This window comes from Diadema antillarum, unplaced genomic scaffold (genome assembly GCF_040938485.1).
Source record: "Diadema antillarum isolate AM-2024a unplaced genomic scaffold, OU_Dant_1.0 seq00000455_RagTag, whole genome shotgun sequence".
Taxonomy (NCBI): domain Eukaryota; kingdom Metazoa; phylum Echinodermata; class Echinoidea; order Diadematoida; family Diadematidae; genus Diadema; species Diadema antillarum.
In genome coordinates this window covers 260,464-282,196 of record NW_027271427.1, presented here as the reverse complement: position 1 = coordinate 282,196, position 21,733 = coordinate 260,464, and the positions used below count along the sequence as shown (strand labels likewise).

General features: G+C 40.5%; 1 protein-coding gene across 1 annotated transcript; it reads left to right on the top strand.

Moving 5' to 3' along the window:
* Positions 1-580: 580 nt before the first annotated feature.
* LOC139732912 (uncharacterized) lies at positions 581-5,383 on the top strand. Its single transcript, XM_071643750.1, has 2 exons — positions 581-4,612; positions 5,375-5,383. The coding sequence occupies exons 1-2, from the start codon at positions 581-583 to the stop codon at positions 5,381-5,383; spliced, it is 4,041 nt and encodes a 1,346-aa protein (XP_071499851.1).
* Positions 5,384-21,733: the final 16,350 nt, after the last annotated feature.

Genomic DNA, 21,733 nt, shown 5'->3' with positions numbered 1-21,733 from the left:
TAAAAGAGAAATTAGAAGTGGTCCATGTTTTATTTGCACTATATGCAACAGACTTCTGTATAGAATATCTGTCAAGATATACAAGAGCACTACTTTTCCAGAGTCAAACTTGAGAACAGGCAAAATATCATTTGATGGTAAAGAGTATGTGTGCATGTCATGTTATCAGTCAGAGAAAGCAAAGAAGATGCCACCACTTGCTGTAGCTAACGGCCTGCAACTGGATGAGATTCCCCAGCAACTAGCAGAGCTCAACTGTCTTGAAAGTGTTTTTGTTGCAAGACGAATCCCATTTATGAAAATACTAGCTCTTCCACGTGGCCGACAAAAAGCAATTCATGGGTGCGTAGTAAATGTTCCCATTGAACCGGAACAGGTGGCATCAGTGTTGCCTCAGGTCCCAACTTCTGAGACCTTCATTACGGTCAAAGTGAAGAGAAAACTGACGTACAGAGGACATGTATTTGCACAAACTGTCCGTCCCAGAAAAGTAAGAAATGCTGTGCGTATCATAAAAGAAGATCTTCAGAATCCCCTGTATGCTGATGTCATAATTAATAATGACTGGATTGATGAAAGTATGCAGCAAAATCAAGAACTGTGGGAATCTCTTACAGGTGAAGGAAATGATTTTTCACCAGACCAACAAAATCAACGTGATACACAGCAAGAAACAGTGGTAGACCCAAGACATGAAGTAGTTACAGGAGAACTTGTCCAGCAGGTTGACAAAGAGCAGGAGGAAAATTTAATCCAGAAAAGTGTTTCTGAAGAAGGAAATCAAAATACAAGAGAAGAAGAAAGTAAAAAGTCTGTAGCCAGTGCTTTTGTTAAGGACAGACGAGATGCAAGAGATTCAGTGTTGGAGAAAGATACCCCTGAAGAAGGAACTGCAGAAGTTGAGCAAGAGGAAGAAGATGAAAGATCCAAGTTTAGTGGACTGCCACTTGACTCTTGTATTCAACCAAAAGACTTTGTTGCAGATGGTCAGACACTAAACATTGCACCAGGAGAAGGTAAAAAGCCACAAAGCTTTTTTACTGATACTCATGCAGAAGAGTTGAGTTTCCCTCAATTGTTCCCGAAAGGACGATTTGGGTTTTCATACCAGAGGCAGAAGAAATTGTCACTGAAAAAGTACTTTCAAGCTAGAATATTGAATTGTGACAGAAGATTTGCCCAGAACATTGATTATATCTTCTACGCACAATACAGAGCTGAAGCTCAAGAAGTTGGAGATAGCATTAGTTTGAGTCTACGAAAAGGAAAATCACAAAGTGTCACTGCAGGGGAAGTGAAAGAGAAATGCATTGCACGAGATGATCTGGGGATCTACTTCCTTCACAAGATCAGAGGATCTCCAGCATATTTCAATAAGCTCTTCTATGATCTTCTTGGCATGATCAGACAGCTCGGACCATGCACATGGTTCATAACTCTCTCCGCTGCAGACCTGAAATGGCCAGATTTGGTTCAAGTTATTGCCAAGCAACAAGGTAAAACTGTCACCGATGAAGATGTCAAAGCTTTGTCATGGGAAGAGAAGTGTAGATATCTGCGATCAGACCCTGTTACAGCTGCAAGGCATTTTGACTCGAGGGTTCAACATTTCTTCAAGTATATTCTTATGAACAAGCAACTTAGCCCTCTTGGCGAAATAGTGGATTATAAGTACCGAATCGAGTATCAACACAGGGGATCACCACATGTGCACATGCTCGCCTGGGTTAAAAATGCCCCTACTTTTGAGGAGAATGATGAAAATGAAATCAAAGAGTTCATCGAAGGCAAGCTGTCCTGTCAATATCCAGACGATGATCCTGAAATGTCTGATCTGCTACACCTTGTACAACGACACACCCACTCACAAGCCTGCAACAAAAATGGGAAGTCATGTAGATTTCATTTTCCAAGACCACCACTTAATCAAACTGTTGTCTTCAAGCCCCTGGAATCAATACCAACGGAAGGGCAGAAGAAAGTGTTCACTAATACTTTGACGGCTGTCCTCGATCAGTTGAAAGATGTGAATCAACAAACTACTTTGGATGATGTGCTGAGGAAATGCAATGTCTCTGAAGAAACGTACCTGAAAGCCCTCCACTGGAAACAAACTAAAGGAGGACAACCTGCAGTTCTTCTGAAAAGGACACCATACGAATGCAATGTCAATAACTACAATTTCATGCTAATGAAGAGCTGGGAGGCCAGCTTGGATGTACAGTTCGTAACAAATGTATACTCATGTGTCATGTATCTTGCCTCCTATATCTCAAAACCGGAAAAGACATTGGGAGATGTACTAAAAGCAGTGAGTAAAAGTTCTAAGCATCTAGGAACAAAACAAACCATGAAGAATGTGGCACATAAATTCCTGACACATAGGGAAGTGAGTGCCCAAGAAGCCACATACAGACTGCTGTCATTACCTTTGACCCGTGGCTCCAGACAAGTAGTCTTTGTCCCTACTGATCTACCTCAAAACAGAACTCGACTTCTCAAGCCAATGGCTATCATCAACACCATGAATGATGAGGATCCAGATGTGTTCCAGACTGGTCTTGTGGAAAAATATGCTGCTAGACCAGACGAATTGGAGGGCTTGTGTCTGGCAGACTTTGCTGCAAAATACAAGACATACCAACAGAGTAAGGGAAGTGATGAGGAAGATGACCATACTGATGAGAAAGAACGTGACCATCTATCTGCAATCATCAAATTGCAGGATAATATGGGAAATATGAGTAAAAGAAGTACACCAGCCATCATCCGAAGTCATCAGTGGTCCTTAAAGAAACAATCTGAAGAGTACTATCATTCCCAGTTGATGCTGTACTTCCCCTGGCGAAATGAGATACAAGATCTGTTCCAGGATTCATACAAACAGAGCTATGAGGCTAAATATGAAGACTTAAAAAGGAACAAAGAGATGTATGAACATCATGCTGAAGAACTTGCTGATGTATTGGAAGACATTGAACAAAATGGAATTCCAGAGGACAGTTGGGTGAATGTAGCCCCACAAACTGAACAAGCCAGAATGGAGGAACAAATGGAAGGCAGGCAGACAGATGAAAGTTTACACAATGCAATTGACACAGAAGCTACTAATACTGCTCAAGCTGACACTGGCAGTGTTCCACATGAATATGATGTATCAACAGAGGTTGTCAGCCAGGATGAATGGATAAAGATGATCATGTCACTAAATCCAAAACAATATGAGCTGCACAACTTCATTGTAAACTGGTCATCAGCAGTAGCCTTGTCAAGAAAAGAAAAGCCGTTCCATATCTTCCTGACAGGTGGAGCTGGAGTAGGCAAATCCTTCCTCGTCAGAACAATTGTACAGACAATCAAACGTATGTTTACAAGAAGTGGGAAAGACAGAGACGGGCACATCTTGGTCTGTGCACCAACAGGCGCAGCTGCGTACAACATAGCCGGGCATACCTGCCATGCAGCCTTTAAGCTTCCAATCCAAAAAAGGAAAGATGATGATTACATTCCTCTGTCTACAGAAAAACTAGCTTCAATGAAAGAAGCTCTTCAAGACACAAAAGTGGTGATAATTGATGAAATGTCAATGGTCAGTGCTGACATGTTGCTAACTATACACAGGCGGTTATGTGATGTCATGGGCAGCAATGAACCATTTGGTGGAGTCTCTATTCTGGCCGTTGGAGATTTAATGCAGCTGCCTGCAGTGGCGCAAAGGCCAATTTACATGCCTCCTGATGATGAGATTGCAGCAGTGTATGGCTCCCTTTGGACATCACATTTCAAAGTCATCGAATTGACAGAAATCCAACGACAGAAGGATGACCAAGACTTTGCACATCTCCTCAATAGAGTGCGCATTGGAAAGCAAACTGAGAAAGACATTGCTGTCCTGCAATCAAGACAAACCTCCAAATCAGCAACCGAGTACCCTGTGGATGTAACACACATGTTCGTGTCCAATAGAATGAAGGATGAACACAACAGTCGAATGCTGGAAAAACTACCTAGTCAGAAATTTAGCTTCATGGCTGTTGATTCAAAGAGAGATGTACAAACACAGAGAATTGAAACACCACAGTTCTGTCAAAACGCTGGTGGGCTTTCAGCACAATTAACAGTTGGAGTAGGAGCAAGAGTAGTTCTAACGAAGAATATTGATGTTTCTGATGGCCTTGTAAACTCCGCTGCTGGAACTGTTACTGGATTCCTGCCGTCATATACCTGTAATGACTCTACTGAAGAACAAGCTGTTGCATCATTCAAACCGAAGTACATTCTAGTAAAGTTTGACGATGAGAGAGTGGGGAAGAATTGCAGATTTGCTTCAAAGGGAATCTTGCCTGATGAAGATTCAACACCTATTCCAACTGTGGAAGCTCCTGTATACCTGAGCAAAAGATCTTCCAAAGTCACTTCAAAAAGAATCCAATTTCCTCTGGCCCTTGCTTGGGGAGTGACTATTCACAAGGAACAGGGGAAGACAGAGGAGTCTGTTGTGGTGTCATGCAGTGGCCGCTTCATGCATGGACAATTCTACACTGCTATTAGCAGAACAAAAGACATAAGTGGTCTCCATTTCCTAGGTGAATTGACCGCAGACAAGGTGAAGGTAAACAGAGAGTCTCTCAAAGAGATGGAAAGAATTCAAACGGAATCTCCATTTACACCTCAAGTTCCTCTGTACACATCCAAGAATTCACAAGTGTATTTCAAAATGCAGAGTGTGAACATCAATTCAATCAAACCTCATGCTGCCTGCTTCTTTCAAGAAGTCCACGCTCAAGACCAACACATTATGTGCTTTCAAGAAACTTGGCTTACGCCAGAAGATTCAGAGCCTCAGATAAACAATTTCAGTAGTATCCGAAATGACAACAAGACAAGCTTCCGGGGACATAGGCATGGTGGTTTACTCATGTACATACGCCATGACCTTAAAGTAGTCAAACACTTCCACAATGATGACATCAACTTGGAGCACCAAATGGTACTTCTCACTCATGTACAAGATGACAATTTCAGAATTGTAATCATCTCGCTCTACAACAACCCACGAACATCATCACGTTCTTTCATGCGCAACTTTGAAATTCTCCTTCAGAGAGTGCCAGAGAATATTCCAGCTTTCATATGTGGAGATTTCAACATCGACTTATCATGTACAAGAAAATGCAAGACAAACTTGATCAAGCTCACAAGCTACTATGGATTCCCTCAGTTTGTACACCAGACCACCCACTGTAGAGGAGGAGTTCTTGATCTTCTCTTCATGAATCGATGCTTTCAAGACACTGTGCTCAGCATAATACCATCATTCTACTCAGACCACATGACAGTGTCTCTGGCTGTTCCCTTCCTTTCCATGATGCAGAAAATGTAACAGACAATATCAGACTCTTTTGAGAATTTCAACATTGATCATGAAGACAGGACTTTATGTTTGTATGGATTTGGAATTCAACAGTCACAGATAATATGTCTGATCAAGAAATTTGTCTAATGAATGCTCCTGTGAAGAACCTGAAATTCTTCTGACATTATTAAAGGAAAAAAATGGAAGGGAGCAAGAGCCCAGAAGAAAAAACTAAGCATCAAGGCAAAACATAACTATACAGCAAGCTCTGAGAACAAGAATCAAAACTATTTTTTGCAAGAGCCCTAGAAAAAATATGAGACACAAGCTCTCAAAATGGTGTTAAGATTTACAGAGATTCAAAGCCAAGCGGATAGAAAGAAGCCAGAAGCTTTCAAGAAAACATGAGCTCAAAAGGAGATAACAGGAATCATTAGACAGGCAATAAATGAATCAGGAATCAACTAGAAAGAAATCACCAGAATCAGTACATTGATCATCAAAAGCCAGAAACTGCTCCTCAATGTTGAAGCAAAAACTCTGGTAAGATTACAACTTTTTGACGAGTACCAATACACATTAAGCTCTGTTATTGTATGTATTCTGTTTTTGAAATAAGTTATCTCAGTGTGTGTTATGCCATGTCATATACTGTCTTCATGTCTTCATGCCATGTCATATACTGTTTGTGACAAACTTGTCATTTTAATATTTTGCCAATTTTGTGAAAATGTAATCACACATTGTCCACATGTACTTTAGACCAATTAGGAGAATCATGCATTATGGCGGGGGCATACCAGTCGCCTTAGCGACATTTCTAGTTGAGATTATGAGATACAGTTTATGAAATATGAAATAGCATGTAGTTCTAAGAGCGATTCAACATTGATTTGATGAAATTGGATTCGAAACGACTGAAATAAAACAAAGCAACTGTTGCTAAAGGTGGGACCCATCTTTTTATAGGGACACTTTGTCTTATTTTTGGGGGGATGTCTCAGCCATGAAAAAAACCTATTTTCATCATATAAACTTTGAATTCGTTTTAGAAGGTATGCTCTGTACGTATATACGGTATGGTTTGCTCTGATTTCTTGGTTTTTCGCAGAAATTTAGAAGCCCGATCCTTATCTCTACCAATACTATACAATCACATTAAGTATCAACAATATTATTTGAAAACTATCACGATGATACTTGTATGGACAATTAGCTGTCCATTAGCTGTATGGACAATTAGCTGTCATTTTTTTAACATTTTGTAACCGTATGATAATTGGAGGCGACCCTATAGGGTACAATGGGAATCATCCTGTACCAGGATTCGAACCCACGACCTCCTGATCACCGGACAGGCGTCATCTCCACTAGACCACCGAGCTTTCGCCCAACAGCAAGTGTTGGTTCTAATCCTTATAGCATGCAGCGGGTACTGCTTTGTTATTCAAATTTTTTATGAAGTTCTCCCGTCGAGATGTTTTCATTGCAACTGATTGACAAATTGCCCTACATCGACGTAAATAAGCACTGAATTGATCAGTGTTTTAGTAGTAGCCATGATAGTGTTTTAGTAGTAGCCAGGATAGCCAAAACGTAGAGGGCGTCAATGGAGTGAGCACACAATTTTTTGCTTGTCTCAAAAAGGCATCTAATTTTTCCCAAATTGAGTCAAAAGGACACATTCTGTGGAACTCACGTAATCTGATTTTTTTCTCTCATTACTATTATCCTTATAAGTTTGCATCACAATGTCAACCTGCCACACACACACACGCATCTCATAGTTATGCAGTTCTGTTATAATGTTAATTTGAACAGATTGCAGTTGTGTTAAAATGTTATATAATAGAGATCTGTGTACGGTTGTCTGACACCGGGAAATTTTTTCCAGTTATGTTCTAAGTCTGTAAACACTCTCCTAAAACTTCTGGCTTTGTAGCTCTTTTCTTTCTCAATAGTGATTCGTTCATCGACCCCAAGAATGTTCACGGCTACTTTTCATTTGTTTGAGCTTACGTGTGGGTAGGTTCTATTTGTATGCTGTTCACATTAATGGAGTCGTGGTCACTTACCCTGTGTCCCGGTATGCAGCCTACTACATTGGGATAAAGAACCCTTTGTTTATAATGTGAACAGTCATGTATTATATGTATGCATGACTGTCCCATTAAGTTATCCAGTTAAGTTTTATTCCCACTACATATGATTCTGATTACCTCACAATAATCAAGGAATATAGTTTGATATATTTGATTTCTTCCCTTTTTTTTGCGTATACATGACTACCTTTTCCGTGTTTGCTACTATTTACTAAAAAAAACCCGTTAACGGTGTTTAGTTGTCCTTTTTGTCCCCTACTTTGAAAATTTATCTGATTTGAGACTAGCAATGTTCAATTCTCATGTTACGACACGATTTGCGTATGTATGTATGTATGTTGTCTTTCTGTCCTTCTTTCTCTGTCATCTTCCTTATGTTTGTCCTCTCTCACCTATCTTCTTTTTCAGAATTCTATGTTTATGTGTATTTGCCTACTCGCTGTACGATTCGCGAAACCGGAATTGTTTGTGCTTCACCTACATGTATGTCAAAATATCTTATACCTCAACCCCGGCAGTTGATATGCTTTCATTTTGGATTTTATGCTCCTCCTTATGGCTAGTCAACTCAATTCAGCGTTTGATTCCCTTAATGATGATGAACTCTATGATTTGTTTAGATGCTCCCCTACAGAATTAAGTCGGATAAATTCACGTTCTTCCGCTACTTTTGATAACCTCATTGCCAATAATGTTAATTTATCTTCGAAAGATTTATATGATGATTACGATTGTGAATATGATTCCTCCCATATTTCTTCAAAGTATGTTACAGTTGATCAATTCACAGATCTTGTCAAAAGTTTTTCAGAAAGTACATTTTCAATGTTACATCTGAATATCAGGAGTATAAATAAGCATTTTGATGATTTACAGATATTATTAGGTAATCAAATGAAAAAACAAATTTCTGTAATAGGTTTAACGGAAACATGGTTATCTTTTGATATTAATTTACCATACGCATTAAATGGTTATGAGTTAATTGTCAATAATAGAGTGAATATGACGGGTGGGGGTGTTGCGTTTTATTTATCACAGAAATTTGAGTTTACTGTTTGTGAGGAATTACAAATTATGAATGATACTATAGAGTCCTTGTTTGTGGAAATTTCCATTCCGCAAAATAAAAACATTATTGTTGGTATTGTTTATAGACCCCCAAGTTCTAATCCTACAGATTTTTTGAGTTGTATTGTAAATTTATTGAAAAATCCCCTGTTGGTAAATAAAAATATTTTTATAATGGGTGATTTTAATATTGATTTGATTAAAAATGACGATAATACGTCACAAGAATTTTTTGAAATATTTTTGTCAGCCTCATATTTGCCATTAATTTCGAAACCCACACGTGTTACAAATCATTCCGCCACCCTTCTTGATAATGTTTTCACTAATGTATTGCAAATTTTAAACTCTTCTATTATTTTATCTGATATGACTGATCATTTCCCTATTATAGCGTGTTTTGATCTCGGGTATTCGGTAGATAAATTTGGTTTTTCTCCAACCAGACGTAGAGCTACACCAGAAAATTTGGCTAGCCTTGGTGCTAGCCTAGAAAGGGCTGATTGGTCTAGTGTTTACGATAGTGATGACGTTAATATATCATTTAACAATTTTTCAGGGATAATTAGTAATTATTTAGATGAGTATATACCTAAATCAAAAGATAAGTTAGTTAATTATAAAACATCCCCCAGATTTCCGTGGATATCAAAATCTCTTCTTCGTTCAATCAATAGGAAAAATAGGCTATATTATAAATTCAAAATGGAAAAAACTGAGAAGTCAAAAGAAAAAATATACTTCCTATAGAAATACTTTAACTAAGATTATACGGTTAGAAAAGAGGAAATATTATATGTTTCAGTTAGAAAAATATAAACATGATATGAAGAATACATGGAAGGTTTTGAACCAGGCCATGAATATATCAAAAAAGAAATCAAATATTACAACAATAAGATATGGCAACAAAATATATGAAGATCCAAGTGACATAGCTAATATTTTTAACTCTTATTTTTCAATGATTGGGGAGAATTTGGCTAGAAGGGTACCACAGTCAAATACGCATTTTTCAACATTTTTAGGTCAACCAAACCCAAGTTCTATCTTTTTTGTTCCAACTACGAAATATGGAGTTATTGATATTGTTACTGCAATGAATGACAAGCGAAGTGCTGGTTACGATGACATAAGTAATTTTGTTTTAAAGGGAATTATATTTTCAATCGCTGACCCACTTTCACTTATTTTTAATAGATCTATATCATGTGGTGTTTTTCCTAATTTTATGAAAATAGCTAAGGTTTTCCCTTTATTCAAAAAAGGCGATAGTTCTGATATGAGTAATTACAGGCCCATTTCTTTGCTTTCATCTTTATCTAAAGTTTTGGAAAAATTGATATTTAAAAGAACAATTAATTTTTTAACTTTTCATAACGTTTTTACAAATTCTCAATTTGGGTTTCGACAAAAACACAGTACCATTCATGCCCTTTTGAAGTTTATCGACCACGCAGCGCATACTATTGATAATCATTCCCATCTTATTGGTATATTCCTGGACTTCTCCAAGGCCTTTGACACAATAAATCATGAAATCTTATTTTACAAGTTGTCTCATTATGGGATAAGGGGGAAGGCCTTGGAGTGGTTCAGGAGCTACCTGCAAAACCGCAAACAATACGTACCTCTGAACGAGAACGTTTCAAGTCTCGAATTCATTAAGTGTGGCGTCCCACAAGGTAGCTTATTAGGTCCCTTACTTTTTATCATTTATATCAATGATTTTTGCAGATCATCCGACGTGTTGTCATTTATACTTTTTGCTGATGATTCAAATGTTTTCTTTTCACATCAAAATCCAGATGAACTCGTGCACATTGTTAATTCCGAATTAAAAAAAGTGACCCAATGGATAAGAGCTAACAAATTATCTCTTAATCTTTTGAAAACTAAGTATATGTTATTTAGTAACTCTACAGAAGTTTTACGTAAAGAGATTATTTTTGATGACATTCAAATAGAACGCGTATCTCATATAAAATTCCTGGGTATTACAGTAGACGATAAATTTTCATGGAGGCCGCATATTATTAACATAAGTACAATAATATCACGTAATATTGGAATCATTAATAGACTTAAGTTTCATATTCCATTGTCTTCTTTGCTGACGTTATATTTCTCTTTAATTTTACCTTATCTTAACTACGGTCTTTTAGCATGGGGTAACGCTCATCAAACTTTACTAGATAGATTACTGGTATTACAAAAAAAGGCACTTCGTGTTATTTGTGGCGTCCCGCCACGTTCCCATACAGATCCATTATTCACTAAATATAAGATTTTAAAAATTAAATATTTGTATTTTTTTCAGCTTGGACAGTTTGTTCAATTTCAACACAAATGCACTTCCCTGTATATTCAATTCAATGTTTGCAAGGAATCAATTTTTCCATAATTATCCCACCAGACAATCTTCTGAGTTTCATCTACCTCTTCTGAGAACATTATTGGCTCAGAATACATTTATATACACAGGCCCTAGATTCTGGAATTCATTAAGTAGCGAAATAAAAAATTCTCCTTCTTTGTATTCCTTTAAGCGTAAGTTGAAATCCTTTCTGTTAAACCCTCTCTGATGTTCGTTTTTGTTAATCAAGTTCCAACAACCACAGAGTTTATCATCCAACCATCAATCAATTGATTTCTGAATTCATTAATTTATGAAATAGCCATTATAATTTCTACACAGCTGTATGCAACCACCGGCTGTTTAAAGAATTTCTTCAATTCCCTCTTCAATTCTCTCTTTCGTTTCTTTGATCAGCGTGTAGGCATTCTCCTTCTCTCTTCCTTCCTTCATTTCATTTTCCACCTTTCTGTCTAGTCGTGTCATGTTATTGTGTGTCTCCCGTTTGTTTCCGTCTTGTGTAAATCATACTTGTGTCCAGCATATACAAATAAGTATTTAGTTAGAGTTTCTTGAGTGGTTCACAATCTACAAGCTTGCTTTTTAGTGGACCTCTCAGTTCTAATTTTTTTCAACTGAAACAAAGACTTATATTATTTTGCGTATACATAAAATATTACTTTATTATTGTATCATTTGATATCATTTGTAAGTTGTGTGTATACGATTGTGATAATAACCTAATTCATACTGTGTTGTGTTTTGTTGGAAAAAGGAGAATGAAATAAAATGAAATGAAATGAAATGAAATGATAAAAAATCATGGGCGTACATACTCGAGCAGGATTCGAACCCACGACCTCCTGATCACCGGACAGGCGTCATCTCCACTAGACCACCGAGCTTTCGCCCAACAGCAAGTGTTGGTTCTAATCCTTATAGCATGCAGCGGGTACTGCTTTGTTATTCAAATTTTTTATGAAGTTCTCCCGTCGAGATGTTTTCATTGCAACTGATTGACAAATTGCCCTACATCGACGTAAATAAGCACTGAATTGATCAGTGTTTTAGTAGTAGCGATGATAAAAAATCATGGGCGTACATACTCGAACAGGATTCGAACCCACGACCTCCTGATCACCGGACAGGCGTCATCTCCACTAGACCACCGAGCTTTCGCCCAACAGCAAGTGTTGGTTCTAATCCTTATAGCATGCAGCGGGTACTGCTTTGTTATTCAAATTTTTTATGAAGTTCTCCCGTCGAGATGTTTTCATTGCAACTGATTGACAAATTGCCCTACATCGACGTAAATAAGCACTGAATTGATCACTGTTTTAGTAGTAGCCATGATAAAAAATCATGGGCGTACATACTCGAGCAGGATTCGAACCCACGACCTCCTGATCACCGGACAGGCGTCATCTCCACTAGACCACCGAGCTTTCGCCCAACAGCAAGTGTTGGTTCTAATCCTTATAGCATGCAGCGGGTACTGCTTTGTTATTCAAATTTTTTATGAAGATGTTTTCATTGCAACTGATTGACAAATTGCCCTACATCGACGTAAATAAGCACTGAATTGATCAGTGTTTTAGTAGTAGCCATGATAAAAAATCATGGGCGTACATACTCGAGCAGGATTCGAACCCACGACCTCCTGATCACCGGACAGGCGTCATCTCCACTAGACCACCGAGCTTTCGCCCAACAGCAAGTGTTGGTTCTAATCCTTATAGCATGCAGCGGGTACTGCTTTGTTATTCAAATTTTTTATGAAGTTCTCCCGTCGAGATGTTTTCATTGCAACTGATTGACAAATTGCGCTACATCGACGTAAATAAGCACTGAATTGATCAGTGTTTTAGTAGTAGCCATGATAAAAAATCATGGGCGTACATACTCGAGCAGGATTCGAACCCACGACCTCCTGATCACCGGACAGGCGTCATCTCCACTAGACCACCGAGCTTTCGCCCAACAGCAAGTGTTGGTTCTAATCCTTATAGCATGCAGCGGGTACTGCTTTGTTATTCAAATTTTTTATGAAGTTCTCCCGTCGAGATGTTTTCATTGCAACTGATTGACAAATTGCCCTACATCGACGTAAATAAGCACTGAATTGATCACTGTTTTAGTAGTAGCCATGATAAAAAATCATGGGCGTACATACTCGAGCAGGATTCGAACCCACGACCTCCTGATCACCGGACAGGCGTCATCTCCACTAGACCACCGAGCTTTCGCCCAACAGCAAGTGTTGGTTCTAATCCTTATAGCATGCAGCGGGTACTGCTTTGTTATTCAAATTTTTTATGACGTTCTCCCGTCGAGATGTTTTCATTGCAACTGATTGACAAATTGCCCTACATCGACGTAAATAAGCACTGAATTGATCAGTGTTTTAGTAGTAGCCATGATAAAAAATCATGGGCGTACATACTCGAGCAGGATTCGAACCCACGACCTCCTGATCACCGGACAGGCGTCATCTCCACTAGACCACCGAGCTTTCGCCCAACAGCAAGTGTTGGTTCTAATCCTTATAGCATGCAGCGGGTACTGCTTTGTTATTCAAATTTTTTATGAAGTTCTCCCGTCGAGATGTTTTCATTGCAACTGATTGACAAATTGCCCTACATCGACGTAAATAAGCACTGAATTGATCAGTGTTTTAGTAGTAGCCATGATAAAAAATCATGGGCGTACATACTCGAGCAGGATTCGAACCCACGACCTCCTGATCACCGGACAGGCGTCATCTCCACTAGACCACCGAGCTTTCGCCCAACAGCAAGTGTTGGTTCTAATCCTTATAGCATGCAGCGGGTACTGCTTTGTTATTCAAATTTTTTATGAAGTTCTCCCGTCGAGATGTTTTCATTGCAACTGATTGACAAATTGCCCTACATCGACGTAAATAAGCACTGAATTGATCAGTTTTAGTAGTAGCCATGATAAAAAATCATGGGCGTACATACTCGAGCAGGATTCGAACCCACGACCATGGACAGGCGTCATCTCCACTAGAACCGAGATTTCGCCCATGTTGGTTCTAATCCTTATAGCATGCAGCGGGTACTGCTTTGTTATTCAAATTTTTTATGACGTTCTCCCGTCGAGATGTTTTCATTGCAACTGATTGACAAATTGCCCTACATCGACGTAAATAAGCACTGACAGTGTTTTAGTAGTAGCCATGATAAAAAATCATGGGCGTACATACTCGAGCAGGATTCGAACCCACGACCTCCTGATCACCGGACAGGCGTCATCTCCACTAGACCACCGAGCTTTCGCCCAACAGCAAGTGTTGGTTCTAATCCTTATAGCATGCAGCGGGTACTGCTTTGTTATTCAAATTTTTTATGAAGTTCTCCCGTCGAGATGTTTTCATTGCAACTGATTGACAAATTGCCCTACATCGACGTAAATAAGCACTGAATTGATCAGTGTTTTAGTAGTAGCCATGATAAAAAATCATGGGCGTACATACTCGAGCAGGATTCGAACCCACGACCTCCTGATCACCGGACAGGCGTCATCTCCACTAGACCACCGAGCTTTCGCCCAACAGCAAGTGTTGGTTCTAATCCTTATAGCATGCAGCGGGTACTGCTTTGTTATTCAAATTTTTTATGAAGTTCTCCCGTCGAGATGTTTTCATTGCAACTGATTGACAAATTGCCCTACATCGACGTAAATAAGCACTGAATTGATCAGTGTTTTAGTAGTAGCCATGATAAAAAATCATGGGCGTACATACTCGAGCAGGATTCGAACCCACGACCTCCTGATCACCGGACAGGCGTCATCTCCACTAGACCACCGAGCTTTCGCCCAACAGCAAGTGTTGGTTCTAATCCTTATAGCATGCAGCGGGTACTGCTTTGTTATTCAAATTTTTTTATGAAGTTCTCCCGTCGAGATGTTTTCATTGCAACTGATTGACAAATTGCCCTACATCGACGTAAATAAGCACTGAATTGATCAGTGTTTTAGTAGTAGCCATGATAAAAAATCATGGGCGTACATACTCGAGCAGGATTCGAACCCACGACCTCCTGATCACCGGACAGGCGTCATCTCCACTAGACCACCGAGCTTTCGCCCAACAGCAAGTGTTGGTTCTAATCCTTATAGCATGCAGCGGGTACTGCTTTGTTATTCAAATTTTTTATGAAGTTCTCCCGTCGAGATGTTTTCATTGCAACTGATTGACAAATTGCCCTACATCGACGTAAATAAGCACTGAATTGATCAGTGTTTTAGTAGTAGCCATGATAAAAAATCATGGGCGTACATACTCGAGCAGGATTCGAACCCACGACCTCCTGATCACCGGACAGGCGTCATCTCCACTAGACCACCGAGCTTTCGCCCAACAGCAAGTGTTGGTTCTAATCCTTATAGCATGCAGCGGGTACTGCTTTGTTATTCAAATTTTTTATGAAGTTCTCCCGTCGAGATGTTTTCATTGCAACTGATTGACAAATTGCCCTACATCGACGTAAATAAGCACTGAATTGATCAGTGTTTTAGTAGTAGCCATGATAAAAAATCATGGGCGTACATACTCGAGCAGGATTCGAACCCACGACCTCCTGATCACCGGACAGGCGTCATCTCCACTAGACCACCGAGCTTTCGCCCAACAGCAAGTGTTGGTTCTAATCCTTATAGCATGCAGCGGGTACTGCTTTGTTATTCAAATTTTTTATGAAGTTCTCCCGTCGAGATGTTTTCATTGCAACTGATTGACAAATTGCCCTACATCGACGTAAATAAGCACTGAATTGATCAGTGTTTTAGTAGTAGCCATGATAAAAAATCATGGGCGTACATACTCGAGCAGGATTCGAACCCACGACCTCCTGATCACCGGACAGGCGTCATCTCCACTAGACCACCGAGCTTTCGCCCAACAGCAAGTGTTGGTTCTAATCCTTATAGCATGCAGCGGGTACTGCTTTGTTATTCAAATTTTTTATGAAGTTCTCCCGTCGAGATGTTTTCATTGCAACTGATTGACAAATTGCCCTACATCGACGTAAATAAGCACTGAATTGATCAGTGTTTTAGTAGTAGCCATGATAAAAAATCATGGGCGTACATACTCGAGCAGGATTCGAACCCACGACCTCCTGATCACCGGACAGGCGTCATCTCCACTAGACCACCGAGCTTTCGCCCAACAGCAAGTGTTGGTTCTAATCCTTATAGCATGCAGCGGGTACTGCTTTGTTATTCAAATTTTTTATGAAGTTCTCCCGTCGAGATGTTTTCATTGCAACTGATTGACAAATTGCCCTACATCGACGTAAATAAGCACTGAATTGATCAGTGTTTTAGTAGTAGCCATGATAAAAAATCATGGGCGTACATACTCGAGCAGGATTCGAACCCACGACCTCCTGATCACCGGACAGGCGTCATCTCCACTAGACCACCGAGCTTTCGCCCAACAGCAAGTGTTGGTTCTAATCCTTATAGCATGCAGCGGGTACTGCTTTGTTATTCAAATTTTTTATGAAGTTCTCCCGTCGAGATGTTTTCATTGCAACTGATTGACAAATTGCCCTACATCGACGTAAATAAGCACTGAATTGATCAGTGTTTTAGTAGTAGCCATGATAAAAAATCATGGGCGTACATACTCGAGCAGGATTCGAACCCACAACCTCCTGATCACCGGACAGGCGTCATCTCCACTAGACCACCGAGCTTTCGCCCAACAGCAAGTGTTGGTTCTAATCCTTATAGCATGCAGCGGGTACTGCTTTGTTATTCAAATTTTTTATGAAGTTCTCCCGTCGAGATGTTTTCATTGCAACTGATTGACAAATTGCCCTACATCGACGTAAATAAGCACTGAATTGATCAGTGTTTTAGTAGTAGCCATGATAAAAAATCATGGGCGTACATACTCGAGCAGGATTCGAACCCACGACCTCCTGATCACCGGACAGGCGTCATCTCCACTAGACCACCGAGCTTTCGCCCAACAGCAAGTGTTGGTTCTAATCCTTATAGCATGCAGCGGGTACTGCTTTGTTATTCAAATTTTTTATGAAGTTCTCCCGTCGAGATGTTTTCATTGCAACTGATTGACAAATTGCCCTACATCGACGTAAATAAGCACTGAATTGATCAGTGTTTTAGTAGTAGCCATGATAAAAAATCATGGGCGTACATACTCGAGGAGGATTCGAACCCACAACCTCCTGATCACCGGACAGGCGTCATCTCCACTAGACCACCGAGCTTTCGCCCAACAGCAAGTGTTGGTTCTAATCCTTATAGCATGCAGCGGGTACTGCTTTGTTATTCAAATTTTTTATGAAGTTCTCCCGTCGAGATGTTTTCATTGCAACTGATTGACAAATTGCGCTACATCGACGTAAATAAGCACTGAATTGATCAGTGTTTTAGTAGTAGCCATGATAAAAAATCATGGGCGTACATACTCGAGCAGGATTCGAACCCACGACCTCCTGATCACCGGACAGGCGTCATCACCACTAGACCACCGAGCTTTCGCCCAACAGCAAGTGTTGGTTGTAATCCTTATAGCATGCAGCGGGTACTGCTTTGTTATTCAAATTTTTTATGAAGTTCTCCCGTCGAGATATTTTCATTGCAAATGATATACAAATTGCCCTACATCGACGTAAATAAGCACTGAATCGATCAGTGTTTTAGTAGTAGCGATGATAAAAAATCATGGGCGTACATACTCGAGCAGGATTCGAACCCACGACCTCCTGATCACCGGACAGGCGTCATCTCCACTAGACCACCGAGCTTTCGCCGAACAGCAAGTGTTGGTTCTAATCCTTATAGCATGCAGCGGGTACTGCTTTGTTATTCAAATTTTTTATGAAGTTCTCCCGTCGAGATGTTTTCATTGCAACTGATTGACAAATTGCCCTACATCGACGTAAATAAGCACTGAATTGATCAGTGTTTTAGTAGTAGCCATGATAAAAAAATCATGGGCGTACATACTCGAGCAGGATTCGAACCCACGACCTCCTGATCACCGGACAGGCGTCATCTCCACTAGACCACCGAGCTTTCGCCCAACAGCAAGTGTTGGTTCTAATCCTTATAGCATGCAGCGGGTACTGCTTTGTTATTCAAATTTTTTATGAAGTTCTCCCGTCGAGATGTTTTCATTGCAACTGATTGACAAATTGCCCTACATCGACGTAAATAAGCACTGAATTGATCAGTGTTTTAGTAGTAGCCATGATAAAAAATCATGGGCGTACATACTCGAGCAGGATTCGAACCCACGACCTCCTGATCACCGGACAGGCGTCATCTCCACTAGACCACCGAGCTGTCGCCCAACAGCAAGTGTTGGTTCTAATCCTTATAGCATGCAGCGGGTACTGCTTTGTTATTCAAATTTTTTATGAAGTTCTCCCGTCGAGATGTTTTCATTGCAACTGATTGACAAATTGCCCTACATCGACGTAAATAAGCACTGAATTGATCAGTGTTTTAGTAGTAGCCATGATAAAAAAATCATGGGCGTACATACTCGAGCAGGATTCGAACCCACGACCTCCTGATCACCGGACAGGCGTCATCTCCACTAGACCACCGAGCTTTCGCCCAACAGCAAGTGTTGGTTCTAATCCTTATAGCATGCAGCGGGTACTGCTTTGTTATTCAAATTTTTTATGAAGTTCTCCCGTCGAGATGTTTTCATTGCAACTGATTGACAAATTGCCCTACATCGACGTAAATAAGCACTGAATTGATCAGTGTTTTAGTAGTAGCCATGATAAAAAATCATGGGCGTACATACTCGAGCAGGATTCGAACCCACGACCTCCTGATCACCGGACAGGCGTCATCTCCACTAGACCACCGAGCTTTCGCCCAACAGCAAGTGTTGGTTCTAATCCTTATAGCATGCAGCGGGTACTGCTTTGTTATTCAAATTTTTTTATGAAGTTCTCCCGTCGAGATGTTTTCATTGCAACTGATTGACAAATTGCCCTACATCGACGTAAATAAGCACTGAATTGATCAGTGTTTTAGTAGTAGCCATGATAAAAAATCATGGGCGTACATACTCGAGCAGGATTCGAACCCACGACCTCCTGATCACCGGACAGGCGTCATCTCCACTAGACCACCGAGCTTTCGCCCAACAGCAAGTGTTGGTTCTAATCCTTATAGCATGCAGCGGGTACTGCTTTGTTATTCAAATTTTTTATGAAGTTCTCCCGTCGAGATGTTTTCATTGCAACTGATTGACAAATTGCCCTACATCGACGTAAATAAGCACTGAATTGATCAGTGTTTTAGTAGTAGCCATGATAAAAAATCATGGGCGTACATACTCGAGCAGGATTCGAACCCACGACCTCCTGATCACCGGACAGGCGTCATCTCCACTAGACCACCGAGCTTTCGCCCAACAGCAAGTGTTGGTTCTAATCCTTATAGCATGCAGCGGGTACTGCTTTGTTATTCAAATTTTTTATGAAGTTCTCCCGTCGAGATGTTTTCATTGCAACTGATTGACAAATTGCCCTACATCGACGTAAATAAGCACTGAATTGATCAGTGTTGCAGTAGTAGCCATGATAAAAAATCATGGGCGTACATACTCGAGCAGGATTCGAACCCACGACCTCCTGATCACCGGACAGGCGTCATCTCCACTAGACCACCGAGCTTTCGCCCAACAGCAAGTGTTGGTTCTAATCCTTATAGCATGCAGCGGGTACTGCTTTGTTATTCAAATTTTTTATGAAGTTCTCCCGTCGAGATGTTTTCATTGCAACTGATTGACAAATTGCCCTACATCGACGTAAATAAGCACTGAATTGATCAGTGTTTTAGTAGTAGCCATGATAAAAAATCATGGGCGTACATACTCGAGCAGGATTCGAACCCACAACCTCCTGATCACCGGACAGGCGTCATCTCCACTAGACCACCGAGCTTTCGCCCAACAGCAAGTGTTGGTTCTAATCCTTATAGCATGCAGCGGGTACTGCTTTGTTATTCAAATTTTTTATGAAGTTCTCCCGTCGAGATGTTTTCATTGCAACTGATTGACAAATTGCCCTACATCGACGTAAATAAGCACTGAATTGATCAGTGTTTTAGTAGTAGCCATGATAAAAAATCATGGGCGTACATACTCGAGCAGGATTCGAACCCACGACCTCCTGATCACCGGACAGGCGTCATCTCCACTAGACCACCGAGCTTTCGCCCAACAGCAAGTGTTGGTTCTAATCCTTATAGCATGCAGCGGGTACTGCTTTGTTATTCAAATTTTTTATGAAGTTCTCCCGTCGAGATGTTTTCATTGCAACTGATTGACAAATTGCCCTACATCGACGTAAATAAGCACTGAATTGATCAGTGTTTTAGTAGTAGCCATGATAAAAAATCATGGGCGTACATACTCGAGGAGGATTCGAACCCACAACCTCCTGATCACCGGACAGGCGTCATCTCCACTAGACCACCGAGCTTTCGCCCAACAGCAAGTGTTGGTTCTAATCCTTATAGCATGCAGCGGGTACTGCTTTGTTATTCAAATTTTTTATGAAGTTCTCCCGTCGAGATGTTTTCATTGCAACTGATTGACAAATTGCGCTACATCGACGTAAATAAGCACTGAATTGATCAGTGTTTTAGTAGTAGCCATGATAAAAAATCATGGGCGTACATACTCGAGCAGGATTCGAACCCACGACCTCCTGATCACCGGACAGGCGTCATCACCACTAGACCACCGAGCTTTCGCCCAACAGCAAGTGTTGGTTGTAATCCTTATAGCATGCAGCGGGTACTGCTTTGTTATTCAAATTTTTTATGAAGTTCTCCCGTCGAGATATTTTCATTGCAAATGATATACAAATTGCCCTACATCGACGTAAATAAGCACTGAATTGATCAGTGTTTTAGTAGTAGCCATGATAAAAAATCATGGGCGTACATACTCGAGCAGGATTCGAACCCACAACCTCCTGATCACCGGACAGGCGTCATCTCCACTAGACCACCGAGCTTTCGCCCAACAGCAAGTGTTGGTTCTAATCCTTATAGCATGCAGCGGGTACTGCTTTGTTATTCAAATTTTTTATGAAGTTCTCCCGTCGAGATGTTTTCATTGCAACTGATTGACAAATTGCCCTACATCGACGTAAATAAGCACTGAATTGATCAGTGTTTTAGTAGTAGCCATGATAAAAAATCATGGGCGTACATACTCGAGCAGGATTCGAACCCACGACCTCCTGATCACCGGACAGGCGTCATCTCCACTAGACCACCGAGCTTTCGCCCAACAGCAAGTGTTGGTTCTAATCCTTATAGCATGCAGCGGGTACTGCTTTGTTATTCAAATTTTTTATGAAGTTCTCCCGTCGAGATGTTTTCATTGCAACTGATTGACAAATTGCCCTACATCGACGTAAATAAGCACTGAATTGATCAGTGTTTTAGTAGTAGCCATGATAAAAAAATCATGGGCGTACATACTCGAGCAGGATTCGAACCCACGACCTCCTGATCACCGGACAGGCGTCATCTCCACTAGACCACCGAGCTTTCGCCCAACAGCAAGTGTTGGTTCTAATCCTTATAGCATGCAGCGGGTACTGCTTTGTTATTCAAATTTTTTATGAAGTTCTCCCGTCGAGATGTTTTCATTGCAACTGATTGACAAATTGCCCTACATCGACGTAAATAAGCACTGAATTGATCAGTGTTTTAGTAGTAGCCATGATAAAAAATCATGGGCGTACATACTCGAGCAGGATTCGAACCCACGACCTCCTGATCACCGGACAGGCGTCATCTCCACTA